Source organism: Anoplophora glabripennis, unplaced genomic scaffold (genome assembly GCF_000390285.2).
Source record: "Anoplophora glabripennis isolate ALB-LARVAE unplaced genomic scaffold, Agla_2.0 scaffold79, whole genome shotgun sequence".
NCBI lineage: Eukaryota > Metazoa > Arthropoda > Insecta > Coleoptera > Cerambycidae > Anoplophora > Anoplophora glabripennis.
In genome coordinates, this window is record NW_019416623.1 from 956,908 (window position 1) to 980,851 (window position 23,944).

The 23,944-nt window shown below is 33.6% G+C and overlaps 1 protein-coding gene across 6 annotated transcripts in view; it reads left to right on the forward strand.

The window, feature by feature from the left end:
- LOC108917168 (ATP-binding cassette sub-family A member 5) overlaps window positions 1-23,944 on the forward strand; it is a 257,109-nt gene that overhangs the window by 212,010 nt on the left and 21,155 nt on the right. For all 6 annotated transcript variants that reach the window (XM_018723650.1, XM_018723651.1, XM_018723648.1 and 3 more), the window contains 12 exons: window positions 626-852; window positions 948-1,134; window positions 1,183-1,326; window positions 3,338-3,488; window positions 3,541-3,617; window positions 8,762-8,896; window positions 9,014-9,189; window positions 12,461-12,575; window positions 12,632-12,781; window positions 12,844-12,979; window positions 15,191-15,475; window positions 15,528-15,740. In XM_018723650.1, coding sequence (XP_018579166.1) covers window positions 626-852; window positions 948-1,134; window positions 1,183-1,326; window positions 3,338-3,488; window positions 3,541-3,617; window positions 8,762-8,896; window positions 9,014-9,189; window positions 12,461-12,575; window positions 12,632-12,781; window positions 12,844-12,979; window positions 15,191-15,475; window positions 15,528-15,740 — 1,996 coding nt within the window. The remainder of the gene's footprint in view (window positions 1-625; window positions 853-947; window positions 1,135-1,182; window positions 1,327-3,337; window positions 3,489-3,540; window positions 3,618-8,761; window positions 8,897-9,013; window positions 9,190-12,460; window positions 12,576-12,631; window positions 12,782-12,843; window positions 12,980-15,190; window positions 15,476-15,527; window positions 15,741-23,944) is intronic.

Below are 23,944 nucleotides of genomic sequence, written 5' to 3' on the forward strand. Positions count from 1 at the left end.
ATATATAGGTTTTTCGATTAAACTCAAAGTTTTCGAGTTATTTATCAGAAATTGTTGAAAAACATGCAGATTTTAGATGAAAAATCAATATTTTCAATCGCAAATATCTCGGAAAAAATTAATTTTTGGAAAAAACGTTATAGAGCATTTTTTGCTTAGAATTCATCCCTCTATTGATTTTTGTGATTAAAATGGGTGCCTCCATTGCCACCCTGAGAAGAGGTGGCATTCACCCCCAGGGTGAAAGCACACATCGGCACTATAACTTTTATTTCTTGAGCAATTTTCTACTTACTGTGAAAATTTCACGTCAATCGATGCATGTGTCAAGAATTCAGACCTAAAAACCGTTATATACTGAGCTATTAATTAATCGAACTTTTGTACATCATTTTTTTCTAGGAAATGATTGAGTTTAGGAGCCATGTCATATAAGGTTTTTTTGTTTATTTTAATGTATTCGTCTGTTAATATAAAGGCAGTCAAACTTCTAACACCCTGTATATAATCTAGCTAATCTAGTGCTCTGCGGTCATAATAATGACTGCTTTCGACGGTATAATGAACGTAACGAACATAGCTAACCTAACTAAACTCTAGCGTTATACTCTGTTGTGATTTCTAGATCGACACGGGGAATCAGATGAAAGTGCCTGAAATCCTCTTAGAAATGTTCCCAAAAGCCGCCCATACGGGTAATTGGATGGTGGCTTTTAGGGTGGTCATACCACTCTATATGGTGATGGCCCTGTCACAATTCATAACTTATTTACTGATTTTAATTGTGGGTGAAAAGGAAAATAGGATAAAGGAAGGCATGAAAATCATGGGTTTGAAAGACTCAGTCTTTTGGTAAGTTTGTTTAATATTTTCATCAGTTTCAAAATCAGTGACTGGCCGCTTGAATTATGGAAAGTATAGGTACCTATAATACTAATTCGTTTTAGGTTGTCTTGGTTCATCATATACGGAATATTCGTGTTCTTCTTGACAATAGTCTGCTGTGTGCTTCTCTTCACACTCAAAGTGTTCCAAAACACCAACTTTATCCTCATATTCTTGCTGGTTCTGCTATATTCGTTGACTATTATCATGTTTGGATTCATGATAACTCCATTTTTTGACAAATCAAGAGTAAGTTATGTGTAATATGTTATAACCTTTAAAAATATTCCCTTTTAGACCGCAGGAATATTAGGAAATTTTGCCGTGAATATAATGAGCCTTTTATACTTCATTCAAGTATTTGTCGATAGTTCCAGCTCCGTTGCGTTCTGGGTAGCTTCGTTGATTAGTTCGTCAGGTTTTGCCCTTGCCATGGACAAGGTAATAAGCCTAATAGCCAAATTAAAAGAGCATTTAAATCGAAAATTTTAGTCAGCTTGCCTTATTTTTTAATATAAGTTAGTTTGACGAATTGAACAATAAGTGACAGTATTTTTCTTGACAAGTCCCGGCCAGTGGTAAAAAAAATAAGTATTTTTCCAAGATAACTCAAAAGAGTAAAGCTAAAAAAAAAGTTGTAGAGCATAAAATTTTACATGCTTTATTGACTTCTACTATTAAAATTAACAGAGTTAGGAACACTGGAAGTTAAAGGATGATATAAAAAATTTAAAAAAATCATAACAAGCAGAAAAATGGCAGAAAAATGAACGAATTTTAAAAGTTTTTTTTTCAGTCTACGCTAAAAAATATAAATATAAAACCATTTGCCAATTTTAATGATATAGCAACACTAAAACAATTTTTTTTTCTGTACCGTTCGAATAATTATTTAAAATAATGAAATGTTGCTTTTGAAAAAAATTTTTTTTACCTTTGATTTTGAAATATAAAAGTGACGCATGCGAATTGACAAATATAACACTATAATGTAGTTTTTTATCTTTGTCGTGGCAATATCGTAGGAGCTAAATAAAATTCAAAAGGTAAATAAATTTGTACCTGTCTGAAAATTAAAGGTAAAAATAAATTCTAATGAAATTATTTTAAATAATGAGTCAAATGGTATAGAAAAAAATGAATTAATTTAATTAAATCATTAAAATTGACAGTAAAAAATCGAAATTGTTATAATTTTTTTATTAAAAATTAAATAATATATCTATTTGTCTGAAAATAAAGTTTATTATTTTTTAGAGTAGATTGAAAAAAAACTTTTGAAATTCATTCATTCTGCAAGTTAAGATTTTTTTAAAATTTCTCATAACATCCCTTAACTTCTTGTCTCCCTAGCTCGGTTAAGTTTAATAGTACAGGGTGTCCGGAAATTAATGCAACAAAGTTTGATCATGGATTAAGACAAATTTAGGGGACCCGTATTTTTTCTTTTTGCCAAGTGGCCCCTCTTTCGGTGTTACAGTATCTTGAAATCTGCCCCTAAGAATAGTCTTTTTTATATCTCAGAACCCTGTTGTACAAGAATCACTAAATTTGGTACACAGGGGTTTTATGACCTCTGGAATCTGATAGTGGTACGTTTTTTGGCTGTTGGTGTTTTTGGGGAACCCCCTTAAGTCACATTTTCGTGGGCCCCCTTGTCTTTGACACTAAAAAAGTTTGGTCGCAAATTAGAATTTTTTTCAAAATTATTAGTTAGCTAGAAAGCCATTGAATTTAGAAACTTTTTTATCTCTCAATATGTTTTTCGTAAAACGCAATGTTTTTGAGGAAAACGGTGAATTCGATCACATTTTAACATTTTTCTCGAAAATATTGCGTTTTACAAAAAAGTATCAAGAGACAAAAAAGTTTATAAATTTAATGGCTTTCTAGCGGACTAATAATTTTTAAGAAATTTAAATATGTGACTAAATTTTTTTGGCTCCAAAGACAAGGTGGCCCACGAAAAATTGTCTTAAGGGGGTTCCCCGCCAAAAAGCGTAGCACCATCAGATTCCACATGTCACAAAACCCCTGTGCACCAAGTTTAGTGATTTTCGTACAACAGGGTTCTGTGATATAAAAAAAAATTATTCTTAGTGGCAGATTTCAGGGGGCTGTAACTTAGAGAGAGGGAGCCACATGTCAAAAATAAAAAATACGGGTCCCCTAAATTTGTCTTAAGAATCTGTGACTAAATTTTGTTGCATTAATTTCGGGACACCCTCTATATTCTCTACAACTTTCTTCTAGCTCATACACATTTTAAAATTATCTTGAAAAGATATTTCACCCTTGGCTGGAGGTTGAAAAAAGTGACTGTCACTTATTGTTATTATACACCTCGAATTAACTTATATCAAAAATTCAAGCAAGTTGACTAAAAATGTGATTTAAAGGCCCATTTAAGACTATAAAAATATTTCAGATTCATATATTCTTATTATTCTAGGCTCTAGTTATGGACTTGTCAGGAGAAGGCGTCAATTTTGACAATCTGTGGTCTGGCCCTGGCATGCCTTTTGGTGGCAGCTTAATCATGATGGCGCTGGACATAATTTTATACGGATTTCTTGCTTACTACTTAGATAGTGTTATTCCAAGTAATGATTTAGCAGTTTTTATTAAGAACAAATTCAATGTACTCATTTTTAGGCGAGCATGGTATTAAGAGATCGCCACTTTTTTGCTTCAAACCGTCTTTTTGGTGTTCCAGGAAACCAATGCAAAGGGTAAGTACTTGAAAAAATATTTTTACTATTCATAGAAACAAAATAGTGTTTTATGTAAGGCAAATGCAAACATGTCAGTAGACATTAAAATAACTAGATCATTTTCCGGTCGTCTCAGTTATGGCTACAGAGAAAACAAATCGGAAAAAATGGAAAAATTAGAAAGAACTGTTTTTTTTAACAAAAAACTGGAAAAAATCGAGGAAATTTGAAATTAAAATATATTTATTAACATATTTTTCCTCACTGAGTATGAAAATAACATTTTTTGTTAAAATTCAGAATCGGAATGACATATATTTTTTAAACTTAAAACTATAAAGAGAAATACAGTCTTAATTATGTACAGGGTATCCAGAATATGTGGGCAATGTCTCGGATTTATTTTTATAGTTAAAATAACATGTCAAGTTTCTATAAAAAATTTTCCTAGAGGGTCCCCCTACGAAGATACAGGCCCCTAAAGAACACACCTGAAAATCGATTTTTTTAATAACTTTTAAAATACTTTGTCTAATTTAATTATATTTAGAAAAAAACAAATGTAAATAAAAGTGACATTTTTTTAGATAGGCACAGGAAGAATTTCATCGATTTATTTCTCTTTACGGATATAATAAAAATCATTAAACAAAAATAGTTTTTTCTCGAAAACAGTTAATTTTATCGATATCAACCAACAGTACCTTTTTTAGTTTAAGGTTCAATCTATCTAAAAATATTATTTTTGTGCCTTTATCGTAAAAGGTATATAAAAACTGACACAAGCCAAATTGTTTTCATGGGTCAATTTTTAAGGAGTCTTATTTGTTGTCTATGGTATTAAAAAATAATTAAATTACACAAAGTACTTCAAAAATTATTAAAAATAAAATTGGTTTTCAGAGGCGTCCTTTAGGGGCCTGTATCTCCATAGGAGAGGCCTCTAGGGAAAATATTTATAGGGACTAGTCATGTTATTTTAACGTCCCATGTATAAATCCGAAAGATTGCCCGCATATTCTGGGACACCCTGTATAAGCAAACAACGCATTGAAACAAAATATTAGTTTTCTATGACCAAAAATATACATTTAAATTTTGTTCCAAATGATAAAAATAAAAAGTTAAAAAACTAAGCTTTTAAAAAAAAATTTGTTTACGAGTTCATTTAAACGAAGAGAGGAGTTTTTATACGTAATTTTCAGTGAATTTATAGCAGTGCTTTTTAAAAATCCAAGCAAGTTGTAAACAATATCTCCCCGCTGTACCAGTTGTATAAGTTTTCCCCAGAATATAAGACAGTTTACGAGTTGACAATACATTTAGAATAAGGGAAAAAAGCACATTTTTACTTCTTATGTTTATCATTACATTTCCTGAACTTTACACGCTTGTGGAATATACAAAAAAATCGCATACGATACTATAAACATAATCATATCCCGCAGAATACTTTTAGCAAACTATTAACACATACATTAATCACAATTATTGAGTATATTTATAAAATTTTCGACCAAACATGAAAGGTCTCACTGAAAGTGCGATTTCTTGTCTATAAAATGCCTAACGATGGTAATTCCAAGGCAACATGCTTTTGGTCATTATGAACATATAACCTGAGGGGTTATTTCTTTATTTAACCATCTACCGTTATGAATAGAATAGAATAGAAACTTTATTGACACTGTCATATACAAAAACTGTACATTTTTTGTCACAACTATTACACTAAAAGAGGACATTAATATTAAACAGTAACGAAAGAAATAAAATCATCAAGACTATAAAAACATTGCTCTAATAAAAAATTTTTAATGAACTTGTGAAAACTTCTCTGAGACATCGCATCGTCCTAAATTAAAAATTTTTAAAATGATTACTTAATCTATTATAAAGCTGAATCTGGACCTTGTTTCTCTTAGTAGTATTAATTCTAGAAAAGGGTTCCACATGACTTAGTGCCTGTCTAATATTGTGATCGTGAATGGAGGAGTGAGTGGCTAGATTTTGGAGATTTTTGTGCACATGCAGCAACGTTTCAAGAATATACAGGCTTGGAAGAGGCATGATCTTTAAACCAGTGGCGGCCCGTGGGTTTGACTATAGGGGGGGGGCGCATTCTGAAGAGAGAACGTATATGATAGGAGGTGCGGGTGGGTGGCGGTAGCTCCATGCTTAGCGCGAAAAATTTTGAGAAATATCAAGGTTATTGTGTTTTGCAAGTACATACCCCAAAATAAATACTGTCAGTGTGTAGGGGTAGGGGGTAAACATGGGCATCACTAAGATCTTTATCTAACACGGGATCATTTTTTGCATTATAGTCTATCAGTTCTAAAAATTGCCCTTTGATTACCGAGTCACTTTTTTCATTATGTCCGCGAAGAGGAAACATAGTTTTAAGATATCTATAATTTTTGAAAGAAGCAATCGATTTTTCTTAACCGTTTCGTTATGACTATTTATTTGTTCTGCATAAGCACTACTTAAACAAGAAGCAATATTTACTCTTCCTAAAAGTAAAAAACTCACCAAGTTATTTTTGTGTTTAGGAGAATTTTCATGTTTCTTAATTTTGTCCGGTAAATGTTTCAAGTCAGAAACTCCAGTTTTCGTTCAGTTTTCTTCGCCTCCTCCAAACAATAAACATACAAAACAAAAAAATCTATTTGTTTTGTCTTATCATAAATGTTTTTATCAAATTTGCGAATAAAAGTCGGCCTACTTTTGCACTATTTCTGCACCTGAACTAAATTCCACACTGGCGTTGGACGTCCGTTATTTTTCAATCCGACTTTTTCCTCTAAACTTAAATTACTAATAACAAGTTTTTTTATTTCACAAACCCTCATTTTAAACTTAAACTTAAACTTATAGAATATGCCTTAAAAAGCGCCAAAGCAAAAACAAAACACGTATAACCACACTTCAGTGATACGGGTTACTGACACATGGAGTCCAAAAACTCCAAAACAAAGCGCGCGAGCCTATCGTCGTCTATCCCCTCCACATGCCAATTTGTCCAATCATATGTAAAAATATGCTTGCACGATGGACTCAAATTTCACCGACCGCGATGGAGTGGGGATTGCGCGCGCGGTCAAACATAACTCTTTGGCACGATCATATATGCCAGAAGGCATTAATCTGAGCTACGTTCACGGAGTACATGCACTTTATGCAACCAACCTAACATCCAAGACATATTGAATGCAAGCTATTTAGATTTTTTATTGATTTAAATAAATAAATTATTTTAAGTTTACAGTTTGAAAATATCTGGGGGGGCGGAGTCCCAGAGTCCTCCTTCACGAGCCGCCACTGCTTTAAACTCTTAAATAGATATTTACACAAAGCCCAGCGGTAGGCTGCAGCTACAAGGCAAACCGCCGCCTTCTGCAGAGTAAATGCCTTCCGCGCAGTAACGGAGTTACCCCATAACAGGACTCCATAGTTAAGGTGACTGTGAATAAGAGAAAAATACAAAATTTTCATAACTGCATCACTCAGCGAAGGCCTCAGCTGCCTCATAACGAAAATCTGCGATGCGAGCTTAAAACAGAGAGAATCGAGGTGCCCAGGATAAACCGGTATCTAAAGTAATAACCAGTAATTTCACATTATTAGACCTATCAGCTAATCTATCAGCTGTAAAATGCAAATGTTGGGTTTTAGTAAAATTCAATTCAAGTTTATTTGAAGAAAACCAGGATTTAGCCTTAGATAGACACTCTCTACTCCTATCCACACCGCCACGTGTCAAAAGGGTCGTGTCGTCGGCAAAAATAATGCACTTGTAGTCACGCATGTTGATTGGCAAGGCATTTATGTAAATTAAGGATACTAGGCCAGTCATTATAGCTTTTTTTCGGGAAACAAATACTATTAAAAGTTTCTCTGCGGAATATTGTTCCGAAACGTGTTATAACAAAATATCAAAAAATCTACTCGAGACTAGTTGGGAAATTTTGTTAATAAATATTATAATTTTTTCAGTCATTTTTAAACAAATTAAATTTGAAAAACTCTAAGTAAATGCATACGTAAAAAACAACTATTTAGGTACAAAAACAACTAATGATCGAAACTCTACAACGCCTGTGAGCTTGGGAAAAATGAATTGAAAATAGCATCTTCTTAGATAACAAATTCCGCCAACGCCAAACCAATGAAGCTTTCGGGCTGAAATTTTTATCACTTATTAAGGGTGTAAAAAGCCTCAAAAATCCTGAATTACAAGTGTCTACGATGAAAATTGCACTAATTATTAGCAATTGAAAAAAACGGCCATTTTCGACCATTTCTGAGCTCTTGCGCATAAACAAATTATCCGAATTTAATCGGACTTGTCTCATTTTAAAGGTTTATTTAATACCTACCTTTTTTGTATAAATCTCTTTTCGCTATGAATAATAGTTTTTTACGCGAGTTAAAATCCACTTTTCCATAACTTTGACCATTGTTTAAATAAAGTTTCCCAACTAGTCTCGAGTTGATTTTTTGATATTTTATTTATAACATTTTTTCCGAACAATATTCCGCAGAGAAACTTCGAATAATATTTTTTTCACGAATGTCATTTCATGTCTATAATGATTTTTTTTTCCAAGTCCAGTTTTTAGAAATTTTCGACTTCTGCTTGTAACATACTACGATAAGATCTAACAAGTTCAAAACCGTTCTAAGTTTGGTGATTCTACTAACGAATGATCTTAGCTGTTTAATTGATATTGTGGATGTAATTCAATGCTGGACAGAGCTTTAGTTCACAGAGTAGTTTTTTGGTACAGTATTAGTTATATTTTTAGAACTCTATGCAGTGAACTATTTCCATTGTTTCAATATCTAATTTTATCTACTATTTGACTGATAATAATATGTGAGGATTGTTAATATTAATATATTAATAAAACAATGTATCTCAAATTTTATAACATCCTCGAGAATTCCTTAGAAAACTTTTCCCGTATTGTCATAATATTTTCATTTCAATATTCACTGATCGTTGAAAGTAAAGAAATATTAGGTACTCTATTAGCATAATTATCGTTTTTCAGCAGATTCTGTTCGATACCTGTCATTAGATTGTCATTTATTTTTGCTTTCACGTGTTATAAAAACAGAATTACAGTTAACATATTAACATATTCATATTACAGGTGCCTTTAACGGCAAATGGGGGATCTGTCCACTCTTTAAATACAGGAGATTCAACATTAGACGTTGAACCAGTTCCAAGAGAGATGCGGGGAAGAGAAGCAATCAAAATCGTTGATTTGTATAAGAGTTTTTACGTAAGTCATTGAAATTTTTCCTAACAAACCTTGCTTTTCAAGTTGTAGCAATATTTAAAACTATACAAAAGACACTTTTTATCTCTCTAATTTGATAAACTTTTTGCTATTCTTCAGCACTGTAGAAAACCTGAGGTAAAAGCTGTCAATGGTATAAATCTCACAATATATGAAGGCCACATTACGGCAATATTAGGTCATAATGGTGCGGGAAAAACTACTTTATTCAACATTCTCACTGGGCTTACGGCGCCAACTGCCGGTACTGCATACATTTTTGGATACGATGTAAGGTAAGTTTATATCACTTTTATTTTAGGAACATTATTCCATTTTCCACATTATGCCAGAATGAATCAAATATCAAACGCGAGTTTTTGTTTGTTGAAATAAAAATATAATAAAGAAAATGGAGGGAAAGTTATTAAATAACATGAGTTATGGGTAAGCTATAAAGTATCTTCATTGTTAGCGCTATTCAATGCCTACTGGCACAGAACATTGCTTTGCAACTACTGACACAGATATGTTTTGTGCCATTTGATATTGTCAATTAAGGTATGTTTTACATGTTATATCTCACTCACACTTAAAACATTGCGGTAGACATTCAAATAGCTAACTTGTGCCTCGGCTGTCTCACGTACAGCATACTGATGAGAACTTGAGAACTAATAAGTTTGGAACCGATCTCTGTCTGGTGACTCAGCTGACTGAATGATCTCTGTTAATTACTAGGCATTGCCGGACGGGGCTGTCGTCCACAGAGTAGTTGTTTCCTCCTATATCATTATTAATGAACTAGAAGTGGGTGAAAGTTACAGTTTCTAGAATCTTTTTTATTTTTCTACGTTTTCTAGATAGTGGCATTGTGTAGGACGGATGAGCGAGTGAAGATTGTGAAAATTCATTAAAAGTACGGAGAGTGTATAGCTGAGACTGTGCGCAAATTAAGTGAAATTTTCGGTAGAAGGAACGCTCCGAATGAAACAACTGTGAAAAGATTAGTTGTCAAATTTGAACAAACAGGTTTGGTTGTAGACAATAGAAAAATAGGCTGCCCTCGTACGGGACATTCAGCCGAAAATATTGTTACGGTGAGTAATACTATCGTATGGCGGAAATTCCTGTAACCTCAGTGCGGTCACTGCAATTAACATAACAAAAATCACAATGCAGCGGATTTTAACAAAAGATCTGCATCTGCATCCATTCAATATTCAACTAACCCAGAAATTGAAACCAGACCACCATTTAATCCGCCGGACATTCGTTAATTGGATGTTGGAGAATCAACAAGTCGACGGTGAAATCAGGAATCTGGACTTTTAGGGAGGGTAGCTTAAAAAGCTATAGCACTTCGGCCCCATTGGGCCCCTTGTACTTTCTTCCATTAAGAGATCGATCCACCTGAACCGCTAACCAACCTATTGCAGAGAAAAAGGTGTTCAGGGGGATCTCTCTAATATAGGCCATAGAAGACCAACGCTCTCCCAACACGGATCCTTTTGTTGACGAGACGGCAGTGCATTCGCATGGAACATGTAGTACTGTCTCGTCTTCCTGTTCACATCCCCAACAGAGAGGTGTTTCACCTCGGAACATTCAAGAACCACCACTGTTTATCCAAAGAGTCACAGTGTGGTGTGGATTTTAATCTGGTGAGTTTATTGGACTGTTCTTTTTTAAAAACGAGGGTGGAAACACAGTGACTGTGAATGGAGAATGATATCTAGAGATTCTATTGAACATTTTCTGACCTCATTTGGTTGGCATGGATTTGGATGACATGTGGTGACAATAGCCCAGCCGGGTTGTCATTTAACCGGGAAAAAATTAGGGACCACAATTTTATTGTTCTAACCTTTAGGGCGGGGGGGTCAATAGTAGTGTAAATTCAGAATCGCGACTGAATTCCACCCCTGCGTCAGCCGCCATCTTGAATTTAAGGAAAAATCGTTTTTGATCAATATCTCGGCCATTTTCAACTTTACAACAAAAATGGTAGGTACTTAAGTTGTTGCAAATGCGATTTTCTACAACTTCTTTTATTACAAATTTTATCGTGCGATCGATATTTTTCAAGTTAAGGGAGAAAATAGTGACAAAGTATAATTATTGAATTATCTCGTTTGTTATTGACTTTACGACATAAATATACATAAACAAAGTTGGAAAGAATTATATTTTCTACAATTTTGATCTCTTTGATTTTTTCGCTACTACCAACATTTAAGGTCCTACGCTTGCGGAGACGTCAGGCCTATGGAATGTTGATCCCTTGAGTTTAGTTAGGCTTGCCATAGGCGTAGGACCTTAAATTTTGGTAGTAGCGAAAAAATCAAAGAGATCAAAATTGTAGAAAATATAATTCTTTCCAACTTTGTTTATGTACATTTATGTCGTAAAGTCAATAACAAACGAGATAATTCAATAATTATACTTTGTCACTATTTTCCCCCTTAACTTGAAAAATATCGATCGCACGATAAAATTTGTAATAAAAGAAGTTGTAGAAAATCGCATTTGCAACAACATTTTTGTTGTAAAGTTGAAAATGGCCGAGATATTGAGCAAAAACGATTTTTCCTTAAATTCAAGATGGTGACTGACGCAGGGGTGGAATTCAGTCGCGATTCTGAATTTACACTACTATTGACCCCCCCCCTAAAGGTTAGAACAATAAAATTGTGGTCCCTAATTTATTCCCGGTTAAGCCCTTATTTTGTCTAACCCGACTGGAGTACAGCTGGATGGTGTCACCTATCATAAGGCACGTGAAACTATCCACTTGTTACGGCAAAAATTTAAGGAATGACTCATCTCACGTGACCGTGAAATAACCACTAAGATCATGCTACCTTACGTCAAGCGCCTTTTTCCTGTGGGAATTCGTAAAGTCCAAAGTTTATTCTGCTGAAATACATAGCATTCCTGAATTAAAGGCAGAAATTCGGAGAGTTATCAACAAAATTCAGCCGCATGTATGGGAAAGCGTGATACAGAATTTTCTTAAAAGAAGTCGTATGACAAATGAGTCGTGGAGGACATATGTCCTTTTTTTTATTTAATGATAATGTCTACCTTTTAAAAACATGTAATAACTTTACCAAATTTTTAATTAATAAAATCTTTTTACTAAGATAAAATTCTGCTATTTCTTCATGATTTCTTTAAAAAGGAGAGTCTGTATATGTTGGATCACTTAAAATTACAGTTATGTACGTTGTAGTATAAACAGAATTTCTTAACAAGAATGACTTTTCATAAAAATTTTCCTTTTTTCAACTGCATCCATAGTCAAACTATACAATTGTCTGTCATTGGGTATTCCTATTGCAATAAAAATAAAAGCAATTAATAAACAACTTTTTGCGACGGTAGAATCTGTCAAAGAGGTAATTTTATCTATTTAATTTGCCTAATTATCCATTAATATAAAAAGGCACACAATCTCTAAAATCTAAATAGATGTACCTACTATTATTTCTCTGGATATCAAAAAAAAATCCTGCTTATATTTTATTCAACCAAGAAATGTTAACGTTTTGCATTTAACATTAGAGACCCAAACGACATGGACCAGATCAGAAGAATGACTGGAGTATGTCCACAACACGACATCCTATTCGACAACTTAACCCCAAGAGAACATTTAGAATTTTTCGCCGCTGTTAAGGTATTGGTACCAAAATCCACATAAAACACTTTATTGATTCTTTATCTTTCATAAAGGGAATACCACCATCTTTGATCGAATTCGAGGTAATGAAGACATTGCGCGACATCGACCTGACCGACAAGGCTAACGCTTCCGCCAAACACCTAAGTGGTGGACAAAAACGTAAACTTTCCGTCGGTATAGCTGTTATCGGAGACCCAAAAGTAAGGTCAATTAAAACTGAAGGATCTCTTAACATAATTTTGGATTCTTTGTTGATTTTCAGATCATTATATTGGATGAACCTACTGCTGGTGTTGATCCATACTCTAGAAGGCATATGTGGTCGGTGCTTCAGAATAGAAGGCACGGGAAGGTGATCTTGTTAACCACACACTTCATGGATGAGGCAGATATTCTAGGTACATGTAGTCAAAAATATAAAGCTTCTAATCTGAGAAAGTCATACAGAATTTAGTACCCTTTCTGTGTTAATCAGAAACTATTTAACAAATTAAACAATATGTCCCTATTTTGACATTATAAATATTATATTATATTACCCAAAAACATAACCTCAAATTAATCAAAACCAACCTCAAATTTTTACACTGACTTTTTTAAATTTATGGGTATAATTACTTGAAAACTATACCTATTTTTTAACATCAAATTCTTCAAAGCCTAACCCCAAACCCTTAAAACCCAACTTCAAATTCTAAAACTTGAGCTAGAAATTCATAAAATGTATATTACGTTCCACACCAAAGAATAAAAGTCCTTGAAAACTATTTTCTTGAACTTATATTTTTTTACTTTTGAAGCTCATAACCTCTGTTCTTAAATATCAAACCTCAAATCCAAGAAATCTGAGCTAGAAAGCCTATTGAAGGATATTTTTCAAACCAAAGAATGTGACTCCTGGAAAACTCTTCAGTTACTAGTTTTACTTACAAATTCTTCAGATACTATACTCCACGGTAGAAATTATAGAGAGTGATTCGTCGTTAGCTTTTGGACTAGTAAGGGGGATGAAGCGTGCCGGGAACGAAAATCCATTGGCGTGTCTGCGTAAAAGGCAACAAGATATAGAAAATAATGAAAAAAAGATAATAAAACATAACATCTAATATTTTTTACGGTTTGCTATAACAGGCACTTTGATCCATTTTAATTATTACAGCATTTTAATTTATAAATCTATTATAGCCATGGAATTAGACCCCTCGTCTACGCTTATGCTATGACGTTTCTCAGGACGGGCTAAATCAAGTCCGTTTACACCCACTAAAAAAGCATTTCCCTATTCCCTACCAAGTGCAAAAGACAGAGATAGAATATAGATCGACGTTCAGTGTAACTCGGTCTCTAGACGATTATAGATTCTATCGATGTGCGTAGCGAGCGGCACAAAGATAAATAATATTGAACCGTATAAAAATAATTTTATATTTTATACGCATTATGGTAATAGTGTTTTTATATTATGTCTTAGTCACTCTTTATAATTTCGACCGCGGAGTATAATAGTTTGCTCGCTAGGTGGCTATTTGTTAGTTCATTGGTTCTCAAAATTGATCTTTACTCATGTAAACTTCTATCTATCTAAATATCCATATATTTTTTGTGGATTTGAGAATAACTTCCAAGGGTTTGAGGTTAGGTTTTTATGGACATAGCATAGGCTTGAGGCTTCAGAAATACAAAATATTAGCTCCAGAATAGAGTTTTCAAGGAGTCATATTCTTTGGTTTGGAAAATATCCTTCGTTTGACTTTCTAGCTCAGATTTTTTGGATTTGAAGTTAGATATTTAAGAATAGAGGTTAGAGGCTTCAAAAATAAAAAATATAAGTTCCAAAAAATAGTTTTCAAAGACTTTATTCTTTGTCGTGGAACATGCATTCTATGAATTTCTAGCTCAAGTTTTTAGAATTTGAATTTGGTTTTTGAGGGTTTGGGGTTAGGTTTTGAAGGGTTTGAGGTTAGGTTTTTACGAGTGTAGGTTTATGGCTTTAGAGTTGGGAAATATAAACTCAAAAATATAGTTCTCGAGTAATTATACCCATAGATTTAGAAAAGAGTCAGTGTATTACTTTGAGGTTGGGTTTGATGAATTTGAGGTTATGTTTTTGGGTTCAGGTTTAAGGTTGAAAAGTATTGTGCAGCTACATGATTATTTTCGTTGTTTAATAACCTCAGATACAAAATTTTTTATTTTTTTATTTTTAAATATCGAATTATTATCTTTGGTGTTGAGGCTGATTGGTTCTGACTCGATTAAAAAAAATCCCATATAGATAGATCAAATTGTCATACCTGGATCATAAAATTAAGCAAATTTGAAGAATAAAAAAGAAGTTACCACTGCACGGTTAAAATAGTCGAGGGCATAGAATTTTTTCCCATATTTCCCACTATGCGACACCAACGGCGAAACCCTGAGCAGTACTGAAATCATATTGATTGCAATCAATTTTATGCACTCCTAGCTAAAGTGTACTTCAAATAATTAAAGAATCACAATGTTTTGGCGTGAGCCTTTACTGTTCGCAAACGGGTACTAGATTCTGGATGAAACTCGTATTCAAATATGATTTCTCATTAACATACCCATAACTAACATTTTTTTAGCTGACAGAAAAGCGGTAGTTTCCAGGGGCAACATTAGGTGTTGTGGAAGTTCTCTTTTCTTAAAAAACAAATTCGGAATAGGTTACCACCTCACACTAGTACTAGAAGGAATCTCTAAAGAACAAGCCATTAACAGGCTGGTAACGACTCACGTACCCAAGGCGGAGAAAGCCAGAAAGCATGGTAGGGAACTCAGTTTTATTTTACCTCACAACGCAGTAGACAATTTCGCTTCACTGTTTTCCGCTATCGAGCAAGAAATTAATAACAAAAGCAGTAAACTGGGTAAGGAACTGTAATTTGAATTTTGCAAGATGATTAATTGAACATCTCATAGGTATATCTAGTTATGGAGTATCCATGACGACTTTGGAAGAAGTATTCCTCCATCTAGAGAGAGACGAGGAAACTGAAACTACAATGGACAATCTGTCGAAAAAAATTGTGAGGAACAGGGCCCTAAGTAGGAGTTTGAGTTTACAGAGCAAAAGTACAAGTTACCAGTCCTTGCAGAATGAAGGCAATAATCCTCTCATCCAGGATAGCAAGGGTAAGAACATAGAGCATCTAGCATATAATCTAAGTAATATTCTTATATAAAATACTGGCGTTACGGACCTCAAAGGTCCATAGCTTGTTTCAACATATTCTTCCAGAGTCTGTGCTTTGTCTTTACCATCTTCAGTATTCATACTTTCCATATCTCCTGTTCTTAGCCCGCTTCGAGTGTTCTCCTCTGAAATCCTTCACTACTGTAACATGTATCTTCTTAATCCTTTCTCCTTCCCCACCAATGTTTCTTAACTTCTCCAAAAATACTATATAATAATTTCCTTTCTCGCACCTCCAAAATCTGCTGCTCCGTCTTCACTAACCATACTTAACGAGTTATCGGTTATATTGCTGTCTTATACGGGGTGTAACGTAAAGTTTGGGAATAAATTAAACGGTGGATGTTTTATATTAAAAAATAAATATTTGTCATATAAAGTTACGCTTTACGGGTTTTCTTTTCTAAGCTACAGGGCGCTAAAAAATTTAATATCGTTTTCAATGTAAAAGTCTTTTTTCAGTGCCTATTTGACCATGTTCGGTGGCTGAGTCAAAGCATACTTCATAATGTTTTTGTTATTTTTATTTTCCTACGTTGGAAAAATTTTACTATTTTATTTTTATTTACAAAAGTTTTATTTACGGAAAACTTACAAGAGCTAGACATAAAACGCAAGAGGGTAATTTTGTTTAAAATAAAAATTGGATAAAAAAAAAATATTTAAAAAATGTTTTTACCAGTGGCGTACCACAATTTTCTTCGAAAAACCTTACGGTACAATCCGTACGCACACCACTGAGTATCTTACAAAGTCAATCTTTTTTCTGTTACTAGAGCATTATCAAATTAAGACTAAGATTTCGTTCCATTATCTTATAATATTCGAAAGTTATTGGAGAAAAACTAAATTTTTTGAAACTTTTTAGCGCCCTGTAGCTTGGAAAAGAAAACCCTTAGAGCATCACTTCATATGAGAAAAATTTATGTTGTAAACCAAAAAATCCACCGTTAAATTTATTCCCAACCTTTACGTTACACCCAGTACACAATATGCGTTCCAATGTAAACAGAACTTTTTAAAAATGAGAACAAAAACTTTCTTCAGCAAAATCGATTTATTTCATTCAAAATAGTCCCCTTCCGACTAAATACAGTAATTTTTCACGATTAAACAGTGCCAAATCTTCAACAACATTATCTTCACTTTTGACTTCTCCAAACGAGATTTTTTGGGTTTTGCCCCATCTGACGCCTTCAACTCTTGCACTTTGGCGCTTGGTTTCTAGATGATATTAGGCTTTTTTTCGCGAGTGAATATTGGTGACTACGTCTGACTTGTAGTTACTGTTTCTATCTCTTTTAATCTTATTTCTAACCTTGTCTAACCTGAAGAGATCGCGAAAATGTATATATTCACTATTCAGTGATATGTAGTATGTACTTTGACGACTTTGACATATGGGTTTTAACTTCTAACCAGTAACCATAATTTGTCATCCTTTACTGCTTCCAGTAATCTAGTGTTGTGGGAATTGGTGTTATCACACTATATAATATATGTATTTGCTTCAAATAAAACTGAAGGAATATATATCAATGCTTTCTTTGGAATATTTTTAAGTGGCAAATTTAAAAAGCGTGAAAAGTATGTAGATTCTGATGTTGCAAGATATGCGAATATTCGACATAATCGTTATCGTAAGAGAATGGAATTTAGTCATTTATGTCAATGGCTACAAAACAGAAATTGTGACAAGGCTCTATATTTTTTGATATTTTTGTGGAATGAGGATGATGATGTTCCTTATGTATGTTATAAGTTTAGAGAATCATATCATATATTCGGTTTTTTATGTAATTCATACGAAAAAGACCTGAATTACAAATTATTCTACCAATATTATCTGGCCTATGTCACAAAAAAGGAGGATAATCCTGAAGCAAAGTGGATCGCAAATATGTCCCATATAAAAAATTAATCTTACCATTAAGTAAAATATTTGCTGTTTCAACGTCTACGTTTACTAAAACATCTGTGACTCTAAAGTTTAAATTTAAACTGACCACTTCCACAGCCGTATCAGAATCCATCATTTTGCTGAACGATTTTTATCCTCATTCAAACAAAATGTCAAAAAGAAAAAGGTTAAGTTACCGGCTGAATATACGAACAGAATATTCAGCTGAAGGGTGAAGAGTTCAGTCATTTGATCTAAACTGGTGACGTCACATAGTAGTTTAAATGACTGACTATTCTCGCAAAAACGTAATATTCACTCATACTACACATACTACAACATACGACTTCACTCGCGAAAAAAAGCCTATTGAAAACAGCAGGTTCCATCGCCAGTCACAATGTTTTAAATGAAGCTTTTATCCTTTTTGACCTCCTTGATGATGTTCTTCGATTGTTAAAATCTGAGCAATTGTTGGTTAGTCAGCTTGTGAGTGCACTGTGCACACAACTTTTCGACAGCCCAAATTGTTCGGTGAAAATGCTATAAATTGATGTTTTCCATGAATTTAAATGAAGATTTTGATTGATCTTTGATGGAACCTGCTGTGATCATGGATTTCGGTTGGCCAACGTATTGCTCATCATTTTTGTCCTCACGACCGTTTTTAAACCGCATATACCATACTTGGACTATGCCACGGGATAAACAATCGTCACCATAAATTTGGTTCATCAATTGAAATGTTTCGGCAAAAGTTTTACATAGTTTAAAAAAATAATATTATTAGCTCTTTGTTCGATGCTTATTTTTGTACCTATGACACAAACATACTGTCACTTCAGACGCAATAACTCTGCTTCTATTCGTCCAAATTTCATGAAATTTTGGCAATACATTAGTGAAGTTTTCGATGCATTGCCAATAGATGACCTCGCTAGAAATACCTATTTCTGATAAGTCCTGTTTACTTGAGAACACACATCTATTATGTTTCCCTTCTAACATCCTTACAACCTCCTTTAATTGCTCAATATTTCTTGCTAGTGCTGGTAATACAACGTCATCTACAAAAGCTAGTCATATATTACGCCTTTTTATATACTAGACCTGATTTATGAATTTTTGGCCCTCAATAATTTTCTGTATAACAAAAGTTGAATAAAAGCGATGCCAGTAGATTTCCTTACCTTACCTCCTCTGCGACCTCAAATTTGTCGAATGATTGTGTATTCTTACTTTGTTTTCTAATTTATTAAGTATTATTCGGATCATTTTAAACAATTATCACCACGGTAGCGTAGTCGGTCGAGAGTGCGGTGGCCAGCATTTCTAGGCCAGACTTCCTATTCTGGTCTGGGTTCGATCCCTGACGTCGGCACTGGAATGTCAATGGATAATGGGTGTTTGTCTGCGATTTTTCAAGTGCAGCCCCCTTCCGCACAGCCTTTCACTTTGGATTTGGAGGTTGTCTCATTTCTGTAGTGCGAAAAAAAAATGTGTCGGTAGCTCCTAGTTGCTTTAAAGCTTTAGTAGATCTATGTTCTGTCATACGCCTATTTCAAATTGATAGACCATGGCCAGTGTTGTTTTCTTGTATTCAAAATATCGGCCTGTATTTCACTTATTGTTAGAGCCAACATTGTATTTATTGTACTTCTTCCTAATTTAGAGCAACCCTTGTATTCCCCCATATATCCTCCACGTTTTCTTTAACTTGTTTTTGATTTACATTGCTAATATTTTGTCACATTCAAAAGAAGAGCAATGCCTCCAAATCCTGGTATATGATTTATTGTGGATAGGATACGAAACTGCTTCTTTCCACTCTTCCTGTACCTATTCGTACTTCCATATATTTCTAACCACGTCTTTTTGTGAGTTTCCAATTTCCTTCATACGTTAGACTCTGTGGGAACATGGATCTCATACACCAGGAGTCCAAAATTACATGACTGTAGGTTGGCATTCTTCCATAACTCCTAAATCCGAAGTGCACGAAGGTGTATAACCACAAAATTCTGGAGAGTTTCTAATCCTTAATTCTTTAATTTGGGGCATGTCAGTTCCTGTAGACTCACGATTCTGGTGTAATGAGAGTCGTGATCGTCTTAAAGAGACCTCTTTTGAGACCAGTTTGATTATTACGTTGCTATATACAGTCTTAAATAAAATCCACAAAATATAAAAATTCTATTAACAGTATTTTTAGTTATTAATTAATTGATATCAATCCGCTATTATGCTTAAAGTTAATGATATTAATCAAATCTTTTTTGCTTTTCCGGATACAGAGAAATTTAAAGAAAAGTTCCATAATTACACTAACGTCGACTTTAAGTAAAGTTTGCTAATTACCATAGCAATATATTGTTTTGACAATGCTTTAAAGTTGTTTTAAGTTTAATGGACCTTTAGTTTATTATGAAATCAGCAGTTAACAACAATGTATTTCAAATTAGAATGGTAACTCAATTGTTATCAAATAAACCATCTGATGTTTGAATAGAGTTATCATATTGAAATACAGAAAAATTTTCAAATTTCTTTGTACACTGGAAAATAAAAAACTTCTGATTGATTCTGTAATAAATTCTTGTAATGAAAAACAGAATCATCCATTGAAATTTTTACTGATTTTTTTTTTACAGACATCCTTTGGGAAGAAATAAGTAATTAATTGATTAATTCATTGTATTAGTAATCATGTTGCCATAATAATAATAATTAACATTTTATTAGTAACCATCAATATACAGAGCTCCACCGAAAATTATCACTTTTTTATTTTTGATTTCAGAAAGAAAAACTTCCTATAAAAGTTGTGTTCTCTGGAGTTTAAAAATTTCGTTTCTAGAAATGCGATTTTTAGATGAAAACTGTGTTTCCTTTTCTGCATTTTTATAATCTTGTACATTTTTCTGATTTCAACAATATAAATACATCATATATTTGCTTCAGTAGTTTTTTTTTTCGGATAAGAATTTCTTACGGACATTCATCAATGGTTGTCAAGGCAAGCTGATTCAAATATCTTTAAAAAATTGTTCTATATACAGATTGTTTCAGTTAAGTCTAAACACCACAATTTCTCAAGCATAATTTAATTAGCTTCAACTTTTGAAAAAAAAATATTTCGAAATAATATAAAAAGTATTGTAGAGGTGTTGTAATCAATATATTTGAATTTGTGTTTTTAATTTGCCTTTATTACAATTTAATACTAGTAATATGAATTAAAAATATTTAAAAAACTACTAAAGCAAACTTATCTACACATGGTTTTCCTGAAATAAGTGCGTTCCAGAAAGAGATAATAGAGGATGTGAAAGTAAACAATTTTTCTAGTTTCATGTGTACCAGTAAATTAATCAAGGCCGATCGTGCATTACCTCACTTAATTAACTGATCAACATTGTTTACAATGTAGTCAAGATCAGTATGGTTATAGGTACAGCGCGGGCGTGGACGTGTTCTGCTTGCTCTCTCAACTGTAGAATGATATACAGGGATGGCCAGAAGTACGGAATAAAATTAATATCTTTTGAATGAGTTATTTTTTTTTTAAACGCCGAAACACGTTAACTGATTTTGATTTTTTCCCATCTTTCGGTTATATAATAATTAATTTTTCTTCAACCCCCTAACCCCCAGCTACCCCTACTTTTTTTTCAAATGGAAACATAAGGCATGAGGGGGCTCGTTGAAAAGCTTATAGAAAACCGAATCCAGTCATACCAAATAAACGAGTTTTATTTTTTCAATAGCAAGGTTTTTAGGGTAGTATAAAACACCTACTTAACAAGTGAAATAAAATTTAATTATCTTCAGTGTTATCCTCCATGAATTTGCACAGAATAAAATAAAGAATTTGAAACTGTACCTATCACTGCTAACGCAAAAAAGATATATTTTTTATGTTGCGTTTTTTTGGCACCACTTACTTGCCAGGCTTTCTGGTTAATTTTTCGCTTTAGTTGTAAATTGGAGTTCGAAACGTTACTATTGTGTCAAAATCAAGTTATTTACTGAATTGCAATGGTATTGTCGGAAAGGCAACGCATCGAAATCTTGATATTGCTTGGATGTGGAGACAAAATAAGAAGTCAGGCTGAAGTGCGCGATTTATTTAATGCGAAATATCCCGAAAACCAAATCTCGCAAGGGACAGTTAGTAAAATATTTCACAAATTTGAGGAACACGGTACAGTACAGACTTTGCCCAAAACTGGACGGGCACGTGCTTTGAATGAAGAAAAGAAATTAGACATTGCATTAGAACTTGTTGAAAATCCTCATACTTCAACTGTTTCATTGGCCCGCAATCACGATGCTTCTCGAACTGCAATTCGAATGTTTCTGAAACAAGAGAAATACCACCCCTATAAGGTATGTCTTGTCCAAGAGCTTTTGGAAGACGATTATGATAGGCGATTACAATTTTGTGAGGAAATGATGAGACGGTGTGACGACAATAATGGTTTTCAACGAGACGTACTTTTTTCGGATGAAGCTACGTTTTATTTAAATGGAGTGGTTAACAGGCACAACTATCGCTTTTGGTCCCAGGAAAATCCACACTGGACATGCGAATCGCATACGCAGCATCCACAAAAAGTTAATGTATGGGCAGGTATCATCAACAACAGAATCTTGGGCCCATTCTTTTTTGAAGAAAATCTTACTGCCGCACGCTACCTGGATTTCCTAACATTTGACCTGATACCTGCTCTAGCTGTGATTTTCCCTCATGAAATTGATCCAGATATACCGAATGAAAGAATTTGGTTCCAACAAGATGGCGCTCCCCCACATTTTGGTATTGATGTTCGAAGATACTTAGATGAAATGTTTCCAAATCGCTGGATTGGTAGACGGGGTACAGTTGAATGGCCGCCAAGATCCCCCGACTTAACACCCCTGGATTATTTTCTTTGGGGATATTTGAAAGAAAGAGTCTACCAGGACAGACCGGATAATATTGAGAATTTAAAGAACAAGATTAAGGCGGAGATGCATAATTTACCAGCTGAAGTCATTCAGAATGCTGTAGACAGCTTTTACTATCGTCTTGGAGAATGCCAAAGAGTGAATGGAGGACATTTTCAGCATTTGCGACATTGAGTTTATTTTTGTAAATTATCTAGTTCTAAATTTCTAAATGAAAAAAGCTTGCTATTGAAAAAATAAAACTTGGGAATAAAAAATAAAAGATGGGAAAAAATCAAAATCAGTTAACGTGTTTCGGCGTTTTAAAAAAATTAACTCATTCAAAAGATATGACTTTTATTCCATACTTTTGGCCATCCCTGTATGTTGTTTTATTTCAGAATGCCTTATTCATAATAAGAATTATATTAATGAATATGACATAACTTGTCGATTTTTTGCGAATCGTTCCAAACAAAGACAACTGAATCCCAGAACAATGCAAAATGTTGTTTAAAGACTGTGGTATGAAGATCGTGAACAAGGAAGAACGCTTAATGTTTTAAATAAGGAGGAAGATATCTTACACCTGGTTGGAAAAAACTTAGCAGCAGTAACCGCTATTTTGCACGTGAAATGGGTATTTCAAAAACTACTGTGAGGCTTTTGATAAGGGAATAATTGCCTCACTCTTATCATGTGCAATTTTGCAGACTTTAATTAGAAACGATTTTCACCCTCATGTAGAATTGTATCGTTGAATTCGGCAGCATGTGGCGCAACAACTAACCTATACCAATACAATACTTTTCACAATGTACATTTAATATGCTCGTTTTCCACATAAATGGAGAGGACGCAATGAACCTGTGCATTGACCATCGCAAAGTACCGATGTAAAGTAAAGATTTCAAACTGTTATGAGCGTTTGCTCATAACAGTCAGTTCAAAAATGTTATGTTTTTGACAATTTTTTTATCTTGAAATATCTATAAACCACAGGCTACTTAATGTAAATTGGTTACTTTCACGTCCAAGAAACGCAGTTATTTGCGAAAAAGTTTTACATATTCTTTATTTTTTATTATTTTGTAAGTTTTTTTAATTCCAACAATACATCATATAGGGGTGTCCCATAATTAATTGGACATTAGCTAAGGGGTGATAGCTGGCATCAAAATAAAGCGTTTGAGCCCAATATGCCTTAGCAAAATGTTCGTTCTACGGGGTATTTCGTTAACATTCTTTCCAATTATTTTTTGAAATATCTTGAAAGCTCTTTAATGGATTTGGATGAAATTTGGTATCGTACAG